Source organism: Callorhinus ursinus, unplaced genomic scaffold, assembly GCF_003265705.2.
Source record: "Callorhinus ursinus isolate GAN/ISIS: 27379988/994484 unplaced genomic scaffold, GSC_fseal_2.0 scaffold15, whole genome shotgun sequence".
Taxonomy (NCBI): domain Eukaryota; kingdom Metazoa; phylum Chordata; class Mammalia; order Carnivora; family Otariidae; genus Callorhinus; species Callorhinus ursinus.
The window spans coordinates 1,440,844-1,466,071 of record NW_027397077.1 but is presented as its reverse complement, the minus strand read 5'-3'; the positions used below and the strand labels follow the sequence as shown (position 1 = coordinate 1,466,071).

The window sequence follows — 25,228 nt, the reverse complement described above, 5'->3', positions numbered from 1 at the left end:
TATATATGATCAGACTGTCCGTTTTATTTTATTTTATTTTTTTAAAAGACTTTATTTGTCGGAGAGAGAGGGAGCACAAGCAGGGGAAACCACAGGCAGAGGGAGAAAAGCAGGCTCCCTGCTGAGCGAGGAGCCCAACGAAGGACTCAATCCCAGGACCGACCCTGAGATCATGACCGGAGCCAAAGGCAGACGCTTAACCAACGGAGCCACCCAGGCACCCCATGTTCCATACATCCTATATGTGGCTACTAAGCACTTGAAATGTGGCTGGTCTGAATACAAATGGACTATAAATGTAAAATACACAATAGACTTTGAAGATTTAGTGTCAAAAACTTTCTAAAATATCTCATTAATGATTTTTATATTAATCATATTAAAATATTTTGCATATATTGAATGAATATATTAAAATTTATGTAACTGGGCGCCTGGGTGGCTCAGTTGGTGTGGCGACTGCCTTCGGCTCAGGTCATGATCCCTGAGTCCCCCGATCGAGTCCCGCATCGGGCTCCCTGCTCAGCGGGGAGTCTGTTTCTCCCTCTGACTGTACCCCCTCTTGTGCCCTCTCTCTCTCACTCTCAAATAAAATTTAAAAATTAAAAAAAATTATGTAACTTGTTTTCTTTTACTTTTTTTTAAATGTGGCTACTAGAAACTTTAAAATTATATAGTGGTTTACATGATATTTCTAGTGGACAGTGATTGGCATATTAGAGCCTGGCCCAGCCCAAATGTGGCCAGCTGCCTATTGGAGAAAATAAAGTTTTATTAGAGCATGGCCCACCCACTCCTCTTTACCGCACTCCTGCTACAACAGCAGAGTAGAGTAGTTGCGACAGACTGTCTGGTCCACAAAGCCTCAAATATTTACTCTCTGGCCCTTACAGGTAAAGTCTGCCAGCTCCAGCTGTACACTGGACTCACTGGAGGAACTTAAACTTAAGCCCAGGGTGCATCCCAGACTCTGCTGTAACTGGCGTTGGGTGCAGCCTGTAGGATTTTTAAAGCCCTGTGGGTGGTTCCAGTGAGCAGCGAAGGATGAGAACTAACTACTTGATTAAAAAATTCTCAGGACAGGGGCGCCTGGGTGGCTTAGTTGTTAAGCATCTGTCTTCAGCTCAGGTCATGATCCCGGGATCCTGGGATCGAGCCCCGTGTTGGGCTCCCTGCTCAGCGGTAAGCCTGCTTCTCCCTCTCCCACTCTCCCTGCTTGTGTTCCCTCTCTCGCTGTGTCTCTCTCTGTCAAACAAATAAAATCTTCAAAAAAAAGAATTCTCAGGACAAAGGGACAACAGAGAAAATCAAGTAATTTCTAATTACCCCACTTGATCACATGGATCAGGACACAAAGTAAATTCTGAGCTTCCTAGCAGCCAAAGCAAAAAAGGGAAATTGCTTAATATCTAAAAGATAAAATAATTTTGGCTATTTTGGAGAATAAAATATGCTTCTTGCCATTTATGTTGGGTGGACTGCCAGACCTTTTTTTTTTTTAGGACTTTATTTATTTGAGAGAGAGCACAAGCAGGGGAAGGGAAGAGGGACAAGCAGACTCCCTGCTGAGTGAGGAGCCCGACACAGGGCTTGATCCCGGACCCTGCGATCACGACCTGAGCCGAAGGCAAATGCTTAACTGACTGAACCACCCGGGTGCCCCTGAGTTGGCTGACTTATCAAAGGTGATCGCCCTAGACAAGTTCTGGGCCCATCACCTGCCTCCTTCTGACCATCCCACCATCCCACCCAGCACAGAGGCTGCAAGCCCCAGCCAACTGACCACCCAGAATGGGAGGGGCCATGACGAGGCCATGCTGAGCTGTCTGGCCTGGCCCATAGCCTCCTCCCGAGGACCACAGCTGCCTCTGCATCAGGTGGACACAGAAACGTGAGCGGGAAAGGTGCTGGACTTACTGATGGATGGCTTGGAGGAACTTACGCTGGTGTTTCCGAACCCGGGCGTGGTCTGGCTTCTTCACCAGCCTGGTGTGTTTGTAGATGAGCCACGTCTCCCTGAGAACGTTAGCAGCGGCATTTTTTACCTGGGCCCAGAAAAAGAACAGTTTCTCAAGGTAGGCACAAAACTGTAGAAGGTTCTGGAAACTTCCAGACACTCTAAGAAACGCCTAGAAATGCCCTTCTGCGGTCCCGGACATGTAAGGCGAGGCCATGTGTACATGTCCACGTCTCTGTTCTCTGGGTCTGTGTGTGTGCACTTCATTTATATCATTCAGCATGGGCCAGACCCTTTCTATATACCTTGCAAATGTTAAATCAGTGAATCTAAACATGCTGGTATCTCTCTCACTTTATACAAGGGGAAATTAAGGCACAGAGAGGTTGACCTGCCAAGGTCAGACAGCTCATAGATTGTATCTGGCTGACTGGCCCTAAAATGCCTGCCTATGGCCATGTGGCTCAGGGTGGGCTGATGATTGGGCACATGGGTGGACACCCGGGGCCACTGCTGTGTCTCTGTGCGTGGCTCATGAACATCCGCATGGGCAGCAGAGCACGAGCCAGTGCAGTGACCTGTGGGCTGGTAGACATGCCCGCTGTGTACAGAAGTAAGGTGGGGGGGGGCGCCTGGGGGGCTCAGTTGGTTAAGCGACTGCCTTCGGCTCAGGTCATGATCCTGGAGTCCCGGGATCGAGCCCCACGTCGGGCTCCCTGCTCGGCAGGGAGTCTGCTTCTCCCTCTGACCCTCTCCCCTCTCGTGCTCTCTCTCTATCTCATTCTCTCTCTCAAATAAATAAATAAATAATCTTTAAAAAACTAACAAACAAAAAGAAGTAAGGTGGGGAGGGTCTGCGCTTGATGACTGGGAGAGGAAGTGGCTGTGATGCACGTCTTTACCCGCTTGGTGAGCTGAGTGTCCATCATGAAGTTGTGCACGTGTTTCTCTGCCTTGGTGAGCTCCAGTTTCCGGGCCACCACGGCCACCACGAGTGCTGTGCAGCCAGCCCCCTGCATGTGGAGGGTGGGGAACACATCAGTGTCCTGCCTCATGTAGGTCCCAGGCCACAGGCAGGACACCCTCCCTCCTCTGGGAAGCCTGCCCTGATTCCACCCTCACCTTTACCCTCCAAGCCCACAGAGCTGGCAGATCCCACCTGTTGAGGTCACTGACTCCCAGCCCCACCTGCTTACTATCAGTTGAATGTCTTAACCGACTGAGCCACCCAGGCGCCCCTATCAGTTGAATGTCTTATTTGATCCCCAAGAGCCCTGGGAGGTAAGACCCCTCTTATCCCTGCTGGGCAGAGGGGGAAATTGAGGCTCAGAGACAAGGAAGGATCTGCAGGTAAATTCAGCACTGATGACCATGGAGGAGGGAGAATTTGGAAGCATTTCCATCAAGGCTTTGGGGTCTGGGTGCTGGGGACAGAGACCCAGAGGACATGTCTTTCTACACTCATGGTAGGGGTCAGCTGGCAGGTGAGAAAGCAGCGTGAGGGAAGGGTCAGGCTGACTGCCTGGGGCGGGGGGGTTGGCATTTGCAGGTAGGAAGAAGCAAATAGAGGTCCCAGGAGGTGGGCAAGTGGAGGGGACGATGCCTCTCCCATGGCAGGCTCCCTGCTTGATGCAACCACATTCCCCAGGATGCCCTAAATGGGAGCCAGACCTCCTGGCTAAAGAGGTCAGAGAGGACTCGCTCGTCTGCTGGGGAGCAGCCTAGGGGTGACAGAGGGCAGGAGTGAGGACCCAAGAGAGGAGAGGGCTGACAGGTGGAGGGGGGTCAGCAAAAAGTGACATCGGGAGGGTCTGCCACCAAGAAGCAGGGGCCGGGGAGCCTAGAACACGCAGGAGGTGTCATTAGCTCCAGAAGTGCCCAAGGCAGGTGGCAGGAGCAGGTGAGCCCAGGTGGTCCCCACCTGCACTGAAGTCTATTCCTGGTGCCTTACCTGCCAGGCTGCTACCTCGAAGAAGGAAGGAGGGAGAGGCTGGGCTCAGCCCCTGGGGCTTGGGGGGCGGGGGGCCGGGGTGGGAGGTGCTGGGCTGTAGTCCAGGTGTTCTTAGGGATGGAAGGAAACACTTATGGGGAGGGGTGGGCAAGGGCCAGGGACACCATCGGATGGTCCTGGGCAGGTCCGGATGGCCACATGCCCAACCCGGGTGGGATGGGCACAAGGTCACCCTCTGAAAAAACCCTGTCGTGGGTTCCTGGGGTCCGATCTCGGAAAAAGCCCTGTCCACCGGGGCAAAGAAAAGTGCTGGAAGCCTCCACATGGAATACTATGCATGTGGAAATAAAGGTCATCTGCCGGCTCTGCACAAGAGCATGGAAACCATGTCCGGCCAAAGACGCCGGGCTCAGAGGGGCCACACTGGGATGCCCTGAAGTTCAAGAACAGGCAAATGCATGGTTGCTGAGATACTGGGAGGGGCAGTGACTGGGAGGGGACACACTTGGGCAAGGGCGGAAGAGGAAAGAGCTGACAGAAGGGCTCGAGACCGGGGCGCCTGGGTGGTGCAGCTGGTTAAGTGACTGACTCTTGATTTCGGCTCAGGTCATGATCTCGGGGGCCTGGGATCAAGCCCCGTGTTGGGCTCCACGCTCAGTGCGGAGTCTGCTTGTCTCTCTCCCTCTGCTCCTCTCCCTGCTCGTGCTCTCTTTCTCTCAAAGAAAGAAAGACAGAAGAGCTGGAGACTGACCCAAGCATGACCGCTCGTGTGTGTGCCAGGCGCGAGGGCAGCTAGCAAGATCTACGGGCCACACACGGATCTCATTTTCTGGAAGGAGGCAGGTCCCAGAGAACGGAACTCAGCTTTTCTTCCATTTTGGCTTGGGCTTTCTGGGTTTGACCTCACCTTGCCCGAATACTTCTCTTTGCTCGTTTTGCAAAGTTCATTTGCTTGTTGTGGGGGGTTGGACTGTGGCCGATCTTTCCCCTTCTCCCCTCTTGCAAAATAACATAAGCAAATCGGTGTGATGCCATTTCATAAGAGAGGGGCCGTGTCAGCTCGGCCAGGGGAAAGGAGGCCCTGGTTGGGGGAGGAAGACGACATGGACCCCTGGCTTATGCCCAAACGGCTTAGAGGGGATGAGGGGTGAAGGGGGGACAGAGCCACGGGCCTCGGGGGATAGTGACAACTGAGCACAGTCTACAGGCCACGAGACAGGATGGGTAGAACCACTGCAAGATAGCCCTCCCGTCTGCAGTAGGAAAGGACACTGTTGTGGGGATGCGGCCTTGTTTTTGCAAGAACAAATGCATCTCTCTGTGCAGACAAGGAAGGATACACTCCAAGGAGTGGCCTGGGGTGGAATCTGAGGGTGGGATCAGGTTGGCTTCTATGGCCTCCTGGTGTTCCCTGACTTTCACAAATGAACATGTTATTAACTGGGCATTGGGGAGAGGAGTAGGGGACCGTGCACCCAACAATTCATAATCCAAAACATGGAAAAGCATTTGTGAAGGAGGTGGAAGTTTGGAGAAAGAAGGTTCCAGAAGGAAGGGATGAGCAGGAAAACTGATGATGGCATCAGGGGAAGAAGGTGCTCCATATCAACGGTTGCCCACACTCACAGACGGCCTTGAGAAGTCTTTGGGGGAGATGGGGTGCTGCCAGGGTCCATTAAGTCACATGAGACAAACTTTACACCATCAGGGCTCAGTGGGGTGCTTGGGATACCCCAGTAGTCAGGCAAGGATGGGGAACTGGGCTGTGATGCACAACCCAGAGGGTGTTGACTGGGTGTCCACAGCATTCATGGTTCTAGGCATTTTACATAAAGGAACAGACTGGAACCTTACAATGAGAAGTGGGCACTGGTTACAACGGGGGAAACTGAGGCATGGAAGCATCAAGCCCCTAGCCCTGGACTCAAGGGCTGTGAATTAAGCAGGTTGCAGAGAATAAAGGGCAAAGAAAACTCTGTGCTAAGAGTGGGCCACAGCGTCTAGCCCTGTGGGCACCACAGGAGCTACACACCTAGGGCTGGAAGGAACCAAGAAGAGATGCCCCCAGGAAGCCCAAGGGTGCAGATTCTGAGTCATGGCAGAGGTAAGGAGGAGGGGGGTGAAGGGGCAGGATGACACAAGGAGGAACTCTGATGCATTATAGCTCTCAATGGGGTGAGCTCCCCACCAGCAGGGGGTATGCAAGTGCCCTTGCCCTTACCATGATGCCAGTGAGCAGGCACACGCCCTTCCCGCAGTAGGTGTGGGGCACCATGTCACCATAGCCGATGGAGAGGAAGGTGATGGAGATGAGCCACATGGCCCCCAAAAAGTTGCTGGTCACTTCCTGCTTGTCGTGGTACCTGAGGGGAGCCGGGGAAGGCCCAGTCAGTCCACACTGGTCTCTCTGCGTTCATCATCCCCCTGGGGCAGGCAGCACCAGGACACCAGGGCCCCGTGTCCACCCGGCCGTGTGGGGACCTTGACTGCAAGGAGCTGATCCCTCTGAGGGCTCAAAGTAATAAAGGCACCACTGTGGGGCAGGGAGAGGGGGGTGGTTAGCATCCTCCTAAGGGTACCACGGGGCAGAAGGCACCCACGCTCTCCTCCCAGCATCCCTTCCAATCTTCTCCCTTCACCCACCCCCTGAGCTACTGCCCAGGATGTGTGCCCTCCCTGGCCCTGGCTATGGGGCAGAGCGGGCCAAGTGAGGGTACGTCCACACATGTGCACACAATCCCCCTCCCAAAGACAGACACACAGACAGATGCAGACACAGGTGGCCACGGGCACCAGAAGCGGCAGGGAGTGGAGGTGAGGATTCAGGTCAGACACCGGGAAGAACTTCCCCAACCAGCAAGGCCCCATGGGGGTAAGAGGACCACTGGGGGACCCAGGAGGCTGGAGGACTGCAGTATTGCAGGACTTGGGAGAAAATGGAAGTCATTATGTTTGGGGCAGCACCTATTACCCCAATCCGGGCCTGGGGTTTGCTTGGGAGGGAGGAGGGAGGGGGCAGCTAGACACTGTGGGGAGGCCTGGGGCTAACCTTTTGGTATGGGGGGGCCCCAAGGGACAGGGTTTTGTCCCCCATCATAGCCAACCCTGTGAACCTGGTCACGTGGGCTACAAACAAGTTCTACCAATGGTCAGCCCAGGCTGGGGGTCTGTGGGGTCAGCTCAAGGGTTCTGCTCTAGCCCAGCCCTCAGCCTGCAAAGCCCCTCCAGCTCAGGGAGCCCTTTCCAGGTGACCAACTCCTTCCCAGGCCTCAGGCCCCGACTGGGGGGTTGGGGGTTGGGGGGGGAGGAGTTCAAGGTTAGAGGTCAACTGAGGTGGCACAGAGGTGGTGGACAGGGGCAGGACAGGGGAAGCTGGTGGGGAGGGCTGGAGTCAGGGGCTGGAGAAAGGGAGATGACAGATGCCCCAAAGGCGGATGGGAGCGATGGAGCCCTTCCCAGCAGGTCTGGTGTTTGGGAGTCCCTGCCCACCCCTGGGGGCCGGATGCCACTCCAGGGTCCTCTGCCTGGGCTGCAGTCTGCTTGCTGGGTGAGGGGGACCCGGGACTGAATCCTATCTTTCACTGAGGCGCCTGAGCCCCAGGTTACCCTGGCCTCCACCTCTCGGTCAACCAGCACCCCACACACAGGGGACAAGAGGGAGGTCCCCCAGCAGTGGGTGGGGGAGCCCTGGGCCTGGCTGGAGCTGTGGTGGGGGCTGCAGGACCACCCAGGACTACCTAGGACCAGGGAGTGGGGGGCATGCGGGAGGCAGGGTGGGGGTGGGACAGAGCCGCAGGGGCGGAGCGAGGCAGGCGAGGGGGCTTCAAGCAGCATCATAGGGCTCAGAATTTAGGATTGGCTGCCCCCCTGGTCCTGCCCCGTTCCCTGCCCCAACCTGGGGACCCCTGCAGTGACCCAGACTGCACCTCAAGGATGCCTGATGAGGGGTGCCCCTCTCTCACTCCCCAGACCACAAACCTGACCCCCCCCCGACAGGGTGGGGGATGGGCTGTGGGTACTGGCATGGTGGTACATCAGGGGTCCAAGGAGACCTTGTCGGGGCCCGAGATGGCAGGCCTCGATGACAACAAGAGCTGGGGCCTCCCCGCCATGAGCCCCACATCAGGCTGAGGCAGGGGCCATGGAGAGAGGCATAAAGGGGTGAAGACTGGGGTCCTGGGGGGCAGGTCCAGCCCAGGGACCCCCCAGGAAGCCCAGTCCCAGCACCACATGCCACAGACCCCTCCAGGGCCTTCCCCAGCAAGGCATGAGGTAGAAGAGGCTCCTTCCCAGGCAAGGCACCCCCACGCCCTGAGAGGCCCAGTGGGGGCCTTCCCTTTCCTGAAGCACCCTGCGGGTCTCCCGAGCCGACCAGGAATCAGGCCTCGGGAATGTCCCTTTGCCCGAGAGTCCCCGTTTCCTCATCTGTAAGCTGGTTTGATGGACTGCACCTTTCCAGGGCTGTTCAGAACAAACCCCGGGCAGGGAGAGGTACTAAAGCCTGGGCCAGTTTTTATTTACCCCAGACCCAGTCAACTCTTGGGAAGGGATGTCCCAGTCCCCCAAGGTCAGCTGTCCAAACAAAACCCTCCCCCCAACCTTGGACACAAGGCCCGCCAGGATGCTCAGTGGATGCGGCCCAAGAGCAGCCTGCCCCCCGCTGTCCTCAGTCCGACCACAAACTTGCCTGCCCCGGCCCTGCTGGGACTCGGGGGTTGGTCACGGCCACCCCGCCTCACCTCCCTATGCCCTCCCCTTGTGGCAGCTAATCTTAAATTCCTGGCGGGCAGAACGGCAGCAGCTCTGTGCACACAGCTCGGCCAAGGGTAGGACTCACATGTTTTCCCTACAGTCCGGTGGGGCGGGCAGAGGGGAGAAGGAGAGCAGGTTAAACTGTGGGGGGAAACAGGCAGATGGGGGCCGTCCTGCTCCAGCTGCCTCCACTGCCCCGGGCCAGAGGTCAGAGGTCGGCTGCTGGCAGCCGAGGAGCAGAGAAAGGAGCATAAGACCCGCCCTCCCTGGGGGCGAGGGCCAGTGTCCCAGAGGGGTGGGGGTGGGGGCGGGGCACGCCAGGCTGGAGTCCCGGGGATGAGGGGGCTGCGCTCGAGGGATGGTCACTGAGGCCAGGAAGTGGGGGTAGGGGGTGGGTATCCCATGGGTGGGTGGGGGAACCCTGGAGCGACGGGGGGGGCGCGGCGGGCGCCGGGGGCGGGGGGGGGGCGTACCTCTCACAGACTCGCACGGTCCAGGCGGCGATGATCCAGGAGGAGATGCTGAAGACGAGCAGCACGGTGCCCGGGCAGATGGTCATGAGCGTCTTCATGACAAAGCGTGTGTTGAAGGTGATCTTGTTGAGGGCGCCGATGCTGCGGCTGGAAGCGTCTGTGAATATCTTGCTGTGCAGCAGCATGACGCGGCCCAGCAGGTAGAGGCGCAGGAACATGGGGACGGACAGCAGCACGTCCACGTCGGCCTCGGCCGCCGACGGTGCGTACGTGAAGGCCAGCCGCGCCGTCCACGTGAAGCGGTAGTGGCCGGGCACCGGGTGGATGGCGCACACGGCGAGCTCCAGAGAGATGAGGAAGACGCGCTCGCACGTCATGGCGATGCGCCAGTCGTCTGCCCCGTTGTCCACCATGAACAGCTGCGGAGGGCGGGCGGTGGTGGGGCTCGCACTCGAGCGCGCGCCCCCGCAATGAGACCCCAGCCCGAGGGCGCCCCCCCGCCCCGCCTCGTGTGGCTTTTACAAGAAACGTGGCCTTGGATGCGAAACTCCCTAGCTCGCGGGGTTAGCCACAGTTCCAGTTAAATGGGGGACAGGCGCTCCCGAAAAAGGAAAACACAGCGTCACCAATGACCCAGCCAGCTCACTCCTAGGTATATGACGCAAGAGAGACGAAAACAGGCATTGGAACAAATCCCCGTAGGCGAACAACTGTGGAAAAGTGGGAACAACCCACGCGGCCGTCTATGGATGAATAGATTACCAAAACGGGGTCCTTCCATACAATGGAATATTATTCAGCCCTCCGGGGGCGCCTGGACGGCTCAGTTGGTTAAGTGTGGGGCTCTTGATTTCGGGTTCAGGTCATGACCTCGGGTGGTGAGATCGAGCCCTGCATCAGGCTCTGTGCTGAATGTGGGGGTCTGCCTCTCCCTCTGAGATCTTCCTCTCCCTCTGCCCCTCCCCCCCCCACTCTCTCTCAAATGAACAAATAAAATCTTTTGTAAAAACGTGGGGAGGGGTGCCTGGGTGGCTCAGTCGGTTAAGCGTCTGCCTTCAGCTCAGGGCATGATCCCAGGGTCCTGGGATCCAGCCCCACATCAGGGTCCCTGTTCAGCAGGAGTCTGCTTCTCCCTTTGACCCTCTCCCCTCTTGTGCTCTCTCTCAAATGAATGAATAAAATCTTTTAAAAAAGGGCGGGGATGAGCTCTGATACTTGCTACAACATGGAAGAACCTCATAAACATGCTGAATTGAAGAAGGCAGTCACAAAAGGTCACCACCCAGAGCCAAGGGGGCAACGCGGCCACCCCAGTGGGCTCAGAAGCTGGAGCCCTGAGCCCAAGAGGATTATTCTGGAGCAAATCTGATGGAATTTGCCTTGCTAGCTCTTTGACATGCTCAGCACCTGACACCTTTTCTTCTTTCGGATTTCTCTCTTTAGGAATGGGAATGTCTAGCCTATTCCTGTCCCAGCCCTATATTTTGGGAGACAATGACTTGTCTGGCTCTCAGCTGGAGAGGAAGTGAGCCTTAGTCTTACCGGTAACTGATACTTAACGGAGGCTTGCGACCTGGAGCTGGTGCCGGGATGGAGTAAGACTCCGCGGGCTGTTGGGATGCAGTGAATGCACTTTGCTTGGGAGGAGGACAGGAACTTGGGGGATGGGCCGGTGGGTGGAGTGTTCTAGACTGTCCCCTCAAAATTCATAAGTGGAAGCCCTAACTCCCATTGTGACTGTATTTGGAGAGAGAGCCTTTAAAGAATTAAGGTTAAATGGGGTCATCAGGGAGGGGCCCTGATCCTACAGGACTGGTGTCCTCTTAAGAGGGCCACACATGTGCACACACAGAGACAGCCAAGAGGACTCAGGGAGAAGGCAGCTGCCCACAAGCCTAGGAGAGGGGCCTCAGCAGAAAGCAACCCTGCCAGCACCTGACCTTGGACTTCTAGCCCCAGAACTGTGAGAATACGTTTCTGTTGTTTAAGCCCCTCGGCTGTGGGGCTTTGTTATGGCAGCCCAAGCACACTCACACAGTGCTTCAGTTTTTGGTTTTTTTTTAACGATTTTATTTATTTATTTATTTGAGAGAGAGAGAGAGCGCGTGCATACACACCCATGAGCAGGGGGTGGGGCAGAGGAGGCCGGAGGGGGAAAGAATCTCAAGCCGACTCGGCGCTGAGCTGAGCATGGAGTCCAACTCGGGCTCGATCTCACGACCCTGAGATCAATGCCTGAGCCAAAACCAAGAGTCAGATGCTTAACCGACTGAGCCAGGTGCCCCAGGGCTTCATTTTTGTTTTTTAAATGGTTGAATCCTACTCCATTGTATAGACATTCAACATTTTATTTATCCATCCACCAGCTGATCTGGACTGTGTCCGCTGTTTGGTATTGTGAATAGGGCTGCTATGTACACATGAGTACAAGTTCCGTGTGGATGTAGGTTTCCATTTCTCCTGGATGTGGTGGAATCACTGGGTCGTATGGTACCTCCATGTTTCACTGTATGAGGAACTGACCATTGTCCCCAGCTGCTGTACCTTAAGAACTGCTTCCTTCCAGCTCACGTATCACTGGCCCCTCCCCTGCCCCCTGCCACATCCAGGGCCCCTCCTTTGTGCCAGACCCTGGGTATCCCCAGGGATGTCTACAGGTGGTGCAACCCAGGCAGGATTTTCCTACACCCGTCTCCCACCAGACCATGGCTCCTTGAGGTCAGAGGTCAGAGGCCAGAGGCCAGACTCTGGAGCCAGACCTGATACCCTTTGGCATCCCCAGACCCTGGTACCAGCTGCAGGTGACCTCTGCCTGCTGTGGGCACAGGTGCCCAACATGCCCTGCCTGAGCTGGGCTCTCTGGGGCCCACCGAGGTTTCAATTAACTCCCGAAATAGGAGAACAAGCTCTCTGACATGTAATAAACCTTTCAAATGCAGGGTCTGATCGAATAGGAACAGAAGCCTGGTGTTACAAACACTGGTTTCCAAGGCTGCCAAACCTCGGAAGACCCCAGCTCATCTCCAGCTCCCTCACTGTTCTTCTTCTTCTTTTTTTTTTTCCAAATAGTCAATGAAAAGTAAAACATAGGCATTCCAAAGAAATTTGGAGTGATCTAAAGGGTGTGTCTTCACCGAGGTCTTTTTTCCTTTTTTCTAGAAAGATGCTATTGGTCCTTTTATGTTTTAGGGGGCTAGGGTCCCAGGTGGCTGGCGTGGAGGGGGGGGGTCCTCTGGGGCATGGGGCGGGGAGCTGCCCGGGGCCAGCTGGGCACTGACCTGGATCTCCCGGGCGTGGTAGAGGATGACCAGGCCCAGCAGGATGACCGTAGAGAGGCTGATGAGGCATTTGAGTGCAAATGAGTACAGGGACTCCTGGGGGCAGAGAGAGAAAGAGCAGAGGGCAGGAGGGCAAGGATGTTGGGGGGTGGGCGGCCCTCCTGACCCCCCACCTGGGCTCTCCACTCAGGAAGCCATGCTCCTGTCCTTACTCCTTAGGCGTGGGGTGATGGCAAGGCTGGCCTATACTTCGGAGCGTATAAGGCCTGGCCTCCTAAAGGCCTATACCATGTGGCAATTTATGAGGCCTTGCCTCCTATAGGCACAGGACTTCACAGTTTATACGGCCTCATCCACCTTCACTGTTTCATAGTTTACAGGCTCACATGCCCTGATCTCTCTCTGTCCTCACACACCCTCGGGCGGCATGAGGGGACACACAGCCAGGCTCATAACCCAGCCCAACCACTCTCAGGAGGAGAGGCTCTTTCCGGGCTCTGTGGCTCAGGCCTTCTTTGGGGCTCTCCTGTCCCAGGCCCGGCCTGGGGGACAGCCCCCCTCCCCCACTTTAAGCCAGGGTGTGACCTCTTGGTGCAGGGCAGAAGGAATGGGCTGGAGCCTAACTCCCCCGTGTGCAGCCTGCCTGCTACCCCCAGGAGGTGGGCGCAGTGGGAGGCCCAGTTTCCCAGTTTCTAGGCCCCCTCGCCCCAGCATCCCCCACCTGCTTCTCCTGCGGCCAACGTGGTCCCTAATCCCGTGCCCAAGGGGTGGTGGGGGAGCCAGGCGGGCCCAGAGGGGCCTCCCTGGGGTGCCGTGGGGAAGGGCCGTGCCTACCTTGGTGTAGACCCCCCAAGACAGCTCCGTCTCGGTCACCATCACAACGATGCCGAACATGCCGAAGATGAGGGCATAGTCGCTGAGGCGTTTCCGCTTCTCAAAGAGTGCCCGCCGGTGGCCCAGGCGGTGGCCGACGTTCGGGGTCTTCCCTGAGTCCCTCCTCCTGCCTGCCTCATCCTCTTCATCGTCCTCCTCGTCTTCCTGGTCCTGGGGCTGTCCCCGGGGACTGCCAGGTGAGGGCTGGGCTGGCTCGCTCTTGGCCACCACTACCTGGAGGCTCGGGCCGTGTGGGGGCTGGGGGGGGTGGCCGGCCTCGGGCTCCGAAGGGTCTCTGCCCAGGGCACCCGGCCCACTGCCCAGCGGCCGCCCCCCACAGCCATTGTGGCTGTGACTGTGGCTGTTCATGGCTATGTGGGTGCCGGCCTTGGGCTCGCTGGAGGCCGCCCGGGGCCCAGCATGGCTCAGAGAGTGGGCTCCTGCGCTGACCTGAGGGGCATAAGGGACACAGTCATGGCAGGGCCTGGCCAACTGACCAGAGGGCCATGAACCATTGCCACCACCCCAGAACACTCTGAGGCTCAGAAAGCATGAACCCAGAGTGGCTGACACGCGGCTTGGCCATTCCGAGTCAGCCTACATTCCTCCCCTGCTCAAAAAGCCTCCCAAGGCTCCTGAGTGCCGTTGCATAAAAACCAAAGTCCTCACTGGGGCCATTAGGTCCTCTGCGGTCTGGCTCCTACCCACCTCAGCCTTCTCCCTCTCCCCAGAGTCATTCCCTTCCAGCCACATAAGCATCCCCATCACCAGATCTGGACAAGCCTGGTCCTGCCTGGGGCCTTTGCACCTGCTGAGCCCTCTGCCTAGAACACCCCCTTACCGAAATTTTGCCCACTGATGTTCTGTCTCCGGGTACCTAGAACAATGCCTAGCACACAGCTGACACTCCGTAAATACTTCTGAATGTGTGGAGATGGAATCTGCCAGCAGGTTTGCCGGGGAGGGCCAGAGGCTGTGTAAGTGTGTAGTCAGGAGGCGGTTCCAATCCAGGCTTGACTCCTTCTGACCTTCAGGCTCTTGGACAAGTTAATCTCACCCTACTGAGCCTCCAGTTCCTCCCCTAGAGCTGTCCAAAAGCCTGAACACACATCAGTGTGCGGATATTAGGACCATGGCTGTAGCTATGAGACCACATAGAGACCCCTGCTCCCTCCTGCCTGGGTGCAAGGAGGTCTGTGATCTCCAAAGAGATTCCATGACCAGTGTGGCAACCTAGTATTCAGCTCTGAGATCCCAGAATTGATTCTATAGGGCCTTAGGAGATGTGCTCAGCCTGGCCCTGTGACCTCAGGTCAGCCTCAGTTTCCCCACCAGGCTACCAAAGAGCAGACTGATCACCCCAATATCCTTGAATTCTGCCCTTGCATAAAGGCAGTGTCCTCTGGCATCATGTTCGAGAGCAAGGACCCTGATGACAGTAACACATATATGACAAGCCTGCCTGGAGTCTCGCCTCTGGGGTCACAATTTGCTAGACCCTCCCCCACACTCCCACCCCACCATCTCCCCCTCCCACAAGCTGATGTTTAGTGAACATCTACTACATGCCAGGCTCTGGCCTTCCCACAAATTTTCTCCTCCATCCTCACAATGCCCCCAAGAAGGGGGTCCAGTTTTATAGCTAGGGAAACTGAGGCACTGTGCTATAAAGGGGCCATCTTCTTATAGGGCAGATTCTAGACTGGGTCACCTTGTGAGATTCCCCCAACAAGGGCTGTCCCCTTTGAAAAGGCCAGGCTGGCATGCGCTGTGGGCCCCTACGTACCAGGCCCAAGAGAGAGGGCCATGTATACACAAAGGATGCCTCCCCAGCCTGGAAACCACACTCCATGGGGGACAGACACAGAAAATGTCACACCAGGACAGGCCAAGACGAGCCATGCCACCTTGGCCAGGGATCCACCGCATGCACCGCGGGACCTCCTGTGCCCCTTGTCTGGTATCTCCCCAGACAGCATCTGTCCCACCCACATTTCCCAGATGCTGGTGCCAGCACAGAGTAGGAGCACAAGAAACGTTCCTTCCACGGCAGAATGACCTCATGAGTATCAGAACATGTCCCTTGCCTCGCCACCCCCAGCCATTACATCAACCAGGCCGCGGCCACCTGTGGCCTGAGGCTTCTGCTGATGAGGCCTGGCGCACACAGGTCGTGGTTTACACGGGCTGGTCTCCTGCAGGCCCAGTACTTCAGTTTATAAGGCTGACCTTGGCCCTGATCTCTCGCTCCACCTTCACGAACTCTCAGGTGCCACTCTCCTACGGGGCTAGGGCCCCTGCTTGCCACCCGGAGGGCCATTAGCAGCTAGGTGGGGCCGAGAGCTTGTCACCGGGATGCACACAGCAATCCCAGACCCTGTTCTCATCCAGGAGATGAGGAAACCCCAGGCACCACTCCTACCATCTCTCCTGAGAGTGCAGAAGGTCCTCACCTGGGGCTCAGGGGCACAGGCAGGAGAGGCAAGTAGCCTGGCAGACAGAGCCTGGAGGGGGTGGGGGTGCTGCAAACGACCTTCCGAAACGCACTGATGAAGATGCAATTTGGGGATGTGACTCAGCCGCCCGATGCACAGGCCAAATTCAGCCGTGTGCCCGCCATGCTCCTCCTTGCCTGACAGCCTGGTCCTAAGGTGCCCTGGGCAGGGAGGGGTTGGGGGGATGGGTACAGGTGGCCTCTGGGAGGGAGGGAGGCAGGGGCTTCCCGGGGCTCATGATGTTAATGTATACCTAGCGCTTATTGTGGGCTTTATTGAGCTGTTTATCAGAATTATCACACTTACTCCCCATTGCCACTCAGTGAGGCAGGTGGCAATCCTGCTCCCATTTCACAGATGGGAGACAAGGCTCAGAGAGGTTTAGCAACTTGCCCAAGGTCACAAAGCCAGGAAGGGCAAGAACTAAGTTGGTGCCATCTGGGGGGCAGTGGGTGGCAGGATCTGCCAACTTCCCTCTTGACAAGCCACCATCTGGAAAGGGAGCCAGCCTGGCCCTGCCCTTGAAGGGCCACAGAGCTTGAGACACAGGCATGGTGGGTGCCTGACCCTTCCCATGATCTCAGAGGACACAGAAGGACAGAGTGGCCTGCCTGAGATTCCATAGAAGGGGGCAGCTTCTGCGAGTCTGGGTGGGACCAGAGGGCCCAGGGCACAAGAGACCCCACACCTTCCAAGGTCTGTCTTCCCCTCCCCCACTGCAACTGGGCCCCAAGCTGGGGTCCCTGGGCCCCTCAGGAGTTCCCAAAGAACCAGGAGCCCCTCTGAAACTCTGGCCAAGGTTTAGATGTCTACAGAAGGGTGTATTTTTCTGGGTGAAGGCCGTGGGTTTGCCAATGAGTTCTAAAAGGTTAGAAACACGCTGTTGAGCTGCATCTGGTTTTGAGGGTCCCTGGAATCACCAAAACCACCTAACATGTCTGCGGCATGAAACCTCTGTTCTCTGAAGGCTGGGATGGGAGGATGAGCCCAGCCCCGGCTTTCACACCATCCCAAGAGACGCTGTGGGAATCTTGTGAGCCACACAGGGAAGGGGGCCCCCAGGAGGACTCCTGAGGAGTCGGAGGAGGTAGGCAGGTGGCAGGGAACGGGGCAGCTGGCTCCTCGAAGGCTTCCCACCCAAAAGAAATATAACCTGGCCAGACCCCAAAGGTCCTTGAGTGAGCCCTTTCACAAATGACGAGTTGGTGCAGTGGCGGCCTGGGAGGGACCCTTGGGCGTCCTAGCCAGGACGAAGTCACTGCCCTCTCCTCAGCTGCCTCTTCAGCAAAGGGAAGACTCGGTGGCCCCCGCAGCAGGTCAGCGGCCAGGATGGAAGTGAGATCTCACGCGGAAAATGCTTAGCGCGCAGGCGCGGGTACGCTTCTGGCGGCGCTGTTGCCCAGTGCCGCACTCCGTCCTTCAGAGCTGGGCAAGAAGGTGCCCCCTGCCTGTCAGTCTCCAAGGCAGAGCCCCTTTGGGGTGAAATGCCCACCCCACCACTTCTAGGAACCATGGCCAGAGCATCACATGGCGGAATCTTCCAGGATGTGTGGGTAAGCTGTGGGGCGTGTGTCCCTGTGGAGGGTGGGTAAGGACCCCAAGACACCCCACCCACCAGCACTCTTCTGGCCCTAGCTCTGCAGGGTGGACAGGATCCACTTGCCCTCCCAGCCCTGAGATGCCCGGAAGTGGGTACAGTAAGGCACGGACTGCCCAATTCCCTTGGGCGCACCCCCCCCCCATCACCACCAGTCAGGAACCTGCCAGCAGTCAGCAGGGTGCAATTAGCCTGCCCGGCTCTCCCCATGGCTGCCTCCAACAGCGCCCTCCGCTCTGACCCATCTCCATCAGCATCTCCCATTTGGCCCCCAGCCTCCAGCACTCACATCTGCAGCCCTGCCCTCCAGGACAGCCAAGGCAGTGCCCTGTCTGGGGGACCCCAACCTCTGTCCAGGGACAGCTGGCGGACCCAGCTCCCTGGCCCTGCAGGGGCGACCCTGACGGCAGAATCTAGGCAGTCGTGGTGAGGGTCTCCTCCCTCCTATTCCCAAGTCAGTCCCAGGTCACTGCCTTCACCCCAAGAGCTCTCCCCACCGTATCTATGGAGTTTGGAGACTCACTGCTTTACCCCCGCCAAAGTGAACCCAGTACCTTTCCCCTCCGGAATGGGGGGTCCGTGAATCTCCACTCACTCAGGCAGTGCACATACATACATTCCCTCCTCTCTGTGTCCCTTGGGTGCCAGACCCTACGGAGACCCTCTGTCCTGGCCCCTGTCCTGAACCGCGTCCCCCTCCGGGACGTGCCTCCCTCCTTGGGCGCTCCCGTCCGTCCCACCTCGTACCTGCAGGGTTCGGCTCCCACGGGCAGAAGAGGCTGGAGGGGAGAGGGTCCCGCGCGGCCGCAGACCCTCGCGTGGGGGCCGGGGCCGCAGACGGGGCGGGCAGCAGACGGCGGACGCGCGGCCCGGAGGCGGCCGGGCGGGGGGCGGCGGCGGGTGCATTCCCCGCCGCCCTGTCCACGGGCCCGGCCGGGGGCGAGCGCCCGCCCGGGCCGGGAGAGGAGGGGGCGGTGCGACGCGGGCGGAGCCGCCGATTGGTCGAGCCCGGGTTGGCACCGCCCCCGGCGACCCCGCAAGCCCCGCCTACATTTAAAGATCCCACATTCCCGGGAGCCCCCTTCAGCCCCCAGCGCTCAGCTGGTCCTCAAACTCGCTCTCTGGCTGGACGCAATGGAGGGGACCTGACTTAGCGAAGCGACAGCTCCCGCCCCCGACAGCTCTCGGTAACTCCTAGCCACCTTTCCAAAATCGAGTCCCCAAACTCCAACCATCCCTCAATCCCTCAAATACACGCATTTGCGGAGGGGATAACTTTGCAAAGCGACTGGACACCTCCCTCCTGAAATGACCTCCTCAGACGTCCTGCTTGCAATCTATTGCTGAGTGCAGGGTGCCTAGGACCCTGACGTGGGGGCTTCTAAGAGTTGAGGGGGTGCCTGCTAGGGCCATGGGTTCAAGGCATCTTCTGTGAGACTTAGCCCCTCCTCCCACTTCTAACCCTTACCACCAATACCAGGATGGCAGGCCAGCGGAAGCCTGCTTGGGGGGTGTCCAAAACCATGCTCCTTTCTCCTGGCACAGAGGGTGTCCTTGGGCGACTCATTCATTCAACTTAATAATGGCTGGAAGGGGCCTTGGGAACGGGGGGGGGGGGGGGGGGAGGGGGGGGGGGGGGCTTTTTTCTCCCCCCCCCCAGGCTGCCAAACTATCTAGGCCTTACCCTGTCCCCGCCTGGCTGGGGTGACTGAGTCCAGCTCTGACCCCCCCCATCTCTCTCCCAGTCCCCCACTGTTTTCTTCCCAGCTTGGAGCTTGGGACAGGGTCAGGAATATCTGATTGCTCGTCACTGCCTATAGGCAGCTGATCTGTTTCCTCTGTGGTGTCCGGAAAAGAGCTAGACTGAATGAGGATGGCTGCCTGGGCAGGGGGTGGTCTCATGGGCCAGTGATGAGGCTGAGCAGGACCAGGTGATGGCCTGGGGTCGGTGGACGAGACTTCTGTATCTCATTCCCAGCCTGTTGGGGACACCCTGAAGAAGGCCTGGCTGTGATGGCCGTGGAGGCCTGGGCACCACAGGGGTGTCAGGATGGGAGACCCTAAATGGATGCATCCTCAGCCATGCTCGACGAGCAGCCATGCCTTCTGTAATCCCCATCCACCCATCCACTCACCAGCCCCCCACCCCAGGCCTGCCTGGGCTGCTGGGGGCTCTTTCTAAAGCACGGTTGTGCTGGAACCACCCACACCTCCCTAGGGACCTGGCACACATCCTTGTACTGCATTCAGTGCCCCAGCCCCTGCCAACCTGAGCCTGCCCCTGTGCGGATCTCTGCCCCACAAGGAGCATTCACACCATGCCCACGGACTGACTCCAGCCTGTGCAGGCTTCTGTGGAGTGCTCGCAGCATCGGATGCTTTTTGAATTCAAGTCCAACATGTAAACGTCCAGATATTCACAAAAGCATGGGCCACAGACCCTGGAGGCTCCTCTAGGCCCTCCCCTCCTGAGCAGGCCCTCCAGGCTCTGCACCCGTCTTCTCTCTCTGGAAAGATCCCTCTTTCCCCTTCGGGCTCATCTGCCTTAAGGGATCAGGGACCCCCTTCAAGGGGCTAAACTTAGGATGGCTGACCTGGTGAATGACCACTGTCCACTCAAGTCTGCCCTCCTGCCTACCTGAACCTCACGCCTCGGAGACAAGGCTGGCCGAGGTGGATAGGGGTCAGGGGGATGGACGTGGGGCTGTGGGTGGGCACCATCTGAGATTTCACTGCAGACAGAGCCTCTTATCAGCCCATGGTTGGCTGGAAGAGACCAGAGGAGCCTACAAATGAACTTGTCAGTTGGGATACACAGGGGGACTCACATTCCCAGGAAATGGCCTAAAGAACAGGCAGGAGATGGGGTGGTGGGTGATCAGGAAGCCCCTCTTCCAGGGGCCTGAGGGCTGGGCCACAAGTCTAGGGCAGTGGCCAAGGATCCAGGTGCAGGAGACCTGGGAGTGCCTCACAGGGGCTGAAGGACCCATAGGCTGCCTGAGTAGGGATGGACTGGCCACCTACCCCCTACCCCTAGCTGTGCATCCACAGAAATATCAGACCCACCTGGGGCCTGACAGATGGCTGCCCAGGAGGTTGGACCCTGAGTCCCCCATGAGTATGGAGATGGCAGGGTACGGAATATATTTACCCATTCATTCATTCATTCATTCATTCATTCACATAGCCACCGAGCCCCTTGCCTGAGTGTGGTGCTGAGGATGCAGAGTCTGAGATTCAAAGCTGTCCTTCTTGGAGCTGAATTTCTAGAACCCTGGGAACAACCCTCTCCAAACAAAAGGACCAGTAAGAATTCTAGATACGCAAGTATTAGAAAGCGATCCAGTGAAGTTGAGAAAGATAGGAACAGATGGGGAGACTTTGGGGTGGTCATGGGAGGCCTCCCAGAAGGGGAAACATTCCAAAGGGGCCAAGGAACCAGGCCCGGAAGAGCTAGAAGGGGGCACTGCGTGGAGGGCACTGCAAGGATCAAGATGCTGAGGTGGGACCAGGGGGGCATGTTTGAGGAAGAGAAGAGAGACCAGTGTGGCCAGAGGGAAGGGGCAAAAGGGAAGGACCGCGTCAGAGGCTGGCAGGGGTCCCACCTGCCGAGATGTGTGTCAGAGATGTGTGCATGAGGGCTCTGAGCAGGGTGCAAGTCATGGAGGGTTGAGTCCCCTAGGGTTCTGCGAACTGTAGGGGCAGGAAGGGGACCAGGAAGGCCCCAGGAAGCTGGGGCAGGCATCTTGGAGGGCTTGTTCCTGGGCTCTCTGGAACTCAGGGACTTAGAGGAGCGTCACTCATTTTATCAGTGTTTATTGAGCACCTCCTGTGTACAAGAGATGAGCCTGAAGTGGAGACAGTGTGGTGCAGAAGACACACACGGAATCCCCCACACTCAGGTTTTCAGCAGGCAAGATGAGATCTTGGGTCAACAAATAAACACACCTGGCCCCTGCAGACGGTCCACGGGGGAAATGAGGCCAGGGAGTAGTGAGGAGGGGCTTTGCCTGGCAGCCCCTCGGTCCCTGCTCTGGAGGAGGAGGGGCGAGGGGGGTGACAGGCAAGCAGGGAAGCAGCTCTACCATCAGCACAGAATCCCCACAAAGCAGCCAAGGCCTGGGAGCCCTGCCCCCCTCCCCGCCACCCCCGGCCTCCAGCGACCTCCCCTGCGGCTGTCCTGGCGGCAGCTCCCCTATTCTAGACATCAGCGTCCCCTCCCTTCCCGCAGTCAGGCTGGAAGGCTCCAGACTAACTCTTCCTTTCTGGCCACGCCCACATCCAGTGGGACCTCAGTCCTTTCCATCCTTGCCCCTGAATTCGCCCCAGGACACCCCTTTGTCCCCATCCCTTGCAGCCCCTGCTTCAGCAAAGGCCCTGGGGGCAAAGGCAGGACTGAGCACAGTGTCCTGTTGTCTGGCCCTACTCGTCTGAAGAGTCTCCCCGCCAAATCCCAGTCCACCCAGAACCTCAGAATGCAACCTGATTTGGAAACAGGGTCTTTGCAGATACTGTTAAATGAACATGAAGTCATACTAGATTAGGGCGGGCCTTAACTCAGTGACCGGGGGTCCTCCTAAGAAGGCCACGTGAAGACAGATGCAGAGACTGGAGTGATGTGGCCAGAAGCCGCAGGACACCTGGAGCCCCCGGGAAGGGGAAGAACCAAAAAGAAGAGCCTGCCCTAGAGCCTCCGGAGGGAACGTGGCCCTGCCCACACGTGGATTTCAGGCTCTGGCCTCCAGGACTGTGAGAGAAGACATTTCTGTTGTTTTAAGGTTGTGGGCCTTTGTTACTGCACCCCCTGGAAAGTCATGCAGTGGTCACAGACAAGGGCCCCTCCCTCGTTGAGCCTCAGGTCCCTTGGCAGGGCAGTGGGGGCCCTCCGAGGGCAGTGAGAGGGGCTAGGGAGCTAATCCCCTTCAAATGTGCTAGGTACACAACTAGCACTCACTGGATGCTCCTAGTTGCAGGATCTGAACGGTTCAAGTGACTTCCTGGTTTCTCTGGCTCCAGTCCTGTCTCTGCCAGGCACCCCCAGAGGGGTCTTTCCTTGCTAAAATCTCATCGTGTTGCTTCTAATTCTGAGTGCTCAGTGGCTCCCCAGGGCCCTCACGGTGTCCGTACAATTACACCCTCAGCATGACTCCAGCTGGACACCAGCAGGGGCCTACTTACCCTTCTAGACTTAGCTCAAAGAGCAAGAATACCTCTTCCAGGATGCTTTCCCAGATTTCCCAGAACATGACAAATCCCTCCCTCCCCATGGCTCCTCAGCGTTGGGTGGCAACCTGGCCACACACACTCCCTTCTCCATGCCCACCCAGTTCAGTCCCAGAATCTGCCCATTTCTCTCCCTCCCTGACTATGCAGTCCTGGCCCAGCCAACTCTACCCAGTTACCTCCTGGGTTCCCCTCTGGCCTTCTGCCACTTCGGCTCCTGCCCCAACAATCCCTGCTCTCCACAGTAGTCACGGAGGCTTTTGAAAATCATAAATCAGACCACCATGTCTCTCCCCTGCTCACACAGCCTCCATGGCTCCCCACTGCTCTGCAGTCCACTCCTTTACCTCAGCCCCTACGTGCAGACCCCTCTATCTTCCTCTTCCTCCTCTCTCCCCCTCGCTAATTCTGTTCCAGTTATAGCAGCGTCCTCACTGTTCCTCAAACATGTCAAACTCATTTCTGCCTCAGGACCCTTGCATGTGCTGTTCCTGCTGTCTGGTATGCTGTTCTCCCAGCTCCCACCTGGCTGGCCCCTCCTCCTCCGGGTGTGAGCTCATGATCACCTCCCTGGAGAGGCCCCTCTGCCCCGGTCATTCTCTAACACATCACTGTGTCTTATTTGCCTCCCAGTACGTCTTACAAGGGCTGATCTGGACCTGCTTCAGCCCCTGCTGTGTCGCCAGTGCCCAGCCCAGGGCACGCAGTACCTGCTCAGTGTTTGTTGACTGATTACATGACCCTACATATCTAGAACTGTGGCCTCCATTCTCCCCACACCCCCACTGGCAGCTCACTGTTGACCCTGAGTGTCAGGGCCAATGTTTGCAGGTGAAAGAAGGAGCAAGGAGCTGCTCCCTAAAAGCTGTCTCAGGGAGTAAGACCACAGAATCTGGGTGGTGGAGGCTTATAGGGGTGGAGGACCTTCCAACCTGGGGCAATGCCCCCCTCCTGGCTGTGTGACACAAAGCAGGTCACCCAGATTCTCTGAGCGGGTTCCCCACCACCAGTGACTGGAGAAAACAGTCACTCTCTGGGGGCTCTAGAAGGCATAGTTGTTTTCTTGTTATATTTTGTTAGTATGATGTCAAAGGTTGGCACTTTTTTCTTTAAGTCACCAGTTTTTCTACCCAGCTCCTAGGTGACCTCTACTCCCAAACAATGCCGGAGTCTGGATTCACTCACCCTGGTGTGCAGGGGTCTCCCTGATGAGCCACCACCGAAGGGCCTGTCCCCTTCGGTCCTGTTGGATTACCAGTTGGCTGGCAGGGGGCTGAGCTTTCTTCTCCCTTCGACCTGTAAGGACCAGACATGGGGTGTGGGGTAGAGGCAGGGCCCCAGGACAGTGGGGTGCAGATAACCCCCAGACTGCAATAGTCTTTAGAGTAGATCTGTCTTCTGACTAGCTGAATTACCTTGTAAGTTTTAAGGAAACTGAAGATCAATGGTGTTGTCTGTCCAGTGGGGCCTTGTTTCCAGGCTCAGGCCCCTCAACGAGCCCCTGCTGATACCTCTAACCCATACCAGGCACCCTCCCTGGAAGCCCCACTTCCTTCCACAGGACACTGCACACTAAAGGCTTTATCTGCCTTTCCCCATGCTGTTCCCTGTCCTGCCCCCAGGTCTACCCCCTCCCCAATTCATTCACCACAGGGAGATCTAGGTGGGTGAAGCTGGGACAGGCTGGTGTGAGGATGAAGGAGGTAGGGATCCCTGACTTGACCAGCTGCATTCTTGGCCACCTCCAAATCCTCACCTGGTCTGTAGCTGCCCTGGGGTCTGTAAGGCCCTCAAGGAATTCACTCTGTACTGGACTATTGCCAAAGCCCCTCTGTACCCAGGCCCCACCCTGGAGGAGGGGGCCAAAGAGGACACAGAGCAGCCCCATGGCTGAGAGGCGTGAGGGAGCTCCACCCCAAAATGGGACTGAAGGGGAAACACGGTCGGAAGTGGACGTCCCAGTTGCCCTCCCTCTTGCTGGGGGTCTGGAATGTGGCCAGTGGCCCCCGGGACAGCTCAGGGGGGCCCTGGATCTGACTCTGGCCCTGGGAGAACAGGGCGATTGTCCAAGGTCACCCGGTGGGTCGGTGTGTCAGAGTGGAGATTACTCTATCAGCTCTGGAAGTACCCCTTGCCCTCCCTCCCCATCTCCCCCTCATCAGCCAGACTTCTGAGCTCTAGGGCAGCCTGAGGAGGCTGGGGAAGAAGATCTAGGAGGGACAAGAGACCTGAGAACCTGGAGGGAGCCAGGTGAGGGGCTTGTCCACTCAGTCCTGTCTGGGCCTCCAGCAGGGTGCAGTGACTTGGAGAGAGTATGGACACCCCCCCCCCCGCCCCAGTTCCAGACAGGGCCCTCAAGCCCCACCCTGACGGTTAAACGCAGGGAGCAGAGGACCCTAGCGCTGACACCACCAGCTGAGTTCTGGGGTTAGCGAGTCCAACACAAACACAGCTCTGCCTCTGCCCAGCTGGGTGACCTTGGGTAAGTGCTAACCCTCTCTGGCCTCTGTCCCTTTCCCAGTCAATGGGGTGGGGGTGGGGGAGGGCGGAGCTTAGGGGAGAAAGCACAGCCAGAGCTCCCACGCACAGTAGGCTGGCAGGTGTTGGGGGGGGGTTCCCTTCCACTCTG

The 25,228-nt window shown here is 57.7% G+C and overlaps 1 protein-coding gene across 3 annotated transcripts in view; it reads right to left on the bottom strand.

Annotated features, from left to right (window-relative positions):
* KCNN1 (potassium calcium-activated channel subfamily N member 1) overlaps positions 1–23,896 on the bottom strand; it is a 30,702-nt gene extending 6,806 nt beyond the window's left edge. Inside the window, exons 1-7 of one of the 3 annotated variants that reach the window (XR_012380846.1) lie at positions 18,124–18,295; positions 13,246–13,734; positions 12,412–12,507; positions 9,134–9,552; positions 6,130–6,271; positions 2,860–2,970; positions 1,943–2,045 (exon numbers count right to left, since the gene is read on the bottom strand). Coding sequence is in view for 2 of the 3 variants with exons in the window: in XM_073900990.1 (XP_073757091.1) it covers positions 1,918–2,045; positions 2,860–2,970; positions 6,130–6,271; positions 9,134–9,552; positions 12,412–12,507; positions 13,246–13,734; positions 18,124–18,282 (1,544 nt within the window). In the remaining variant the exon portion in view is untranslated. Of the gene's footprint in view, positions 1–1,917; positions 2,046–2,859; positions 2,971–6,129; positions 6,272–9,133; positions 9,553–12,411; positions 12,508–13,245; positions 13,735–18,123; positions 18,296–23,784 lie in introns of those variants that run through there. The other 2 variants (XM_073900992.1, XM_073900990.1) reach the window with 2 other exon arrangements.
* Between the last annotated feature and the right edge of the window lie 1,332 nt (positions 23,897–25,228).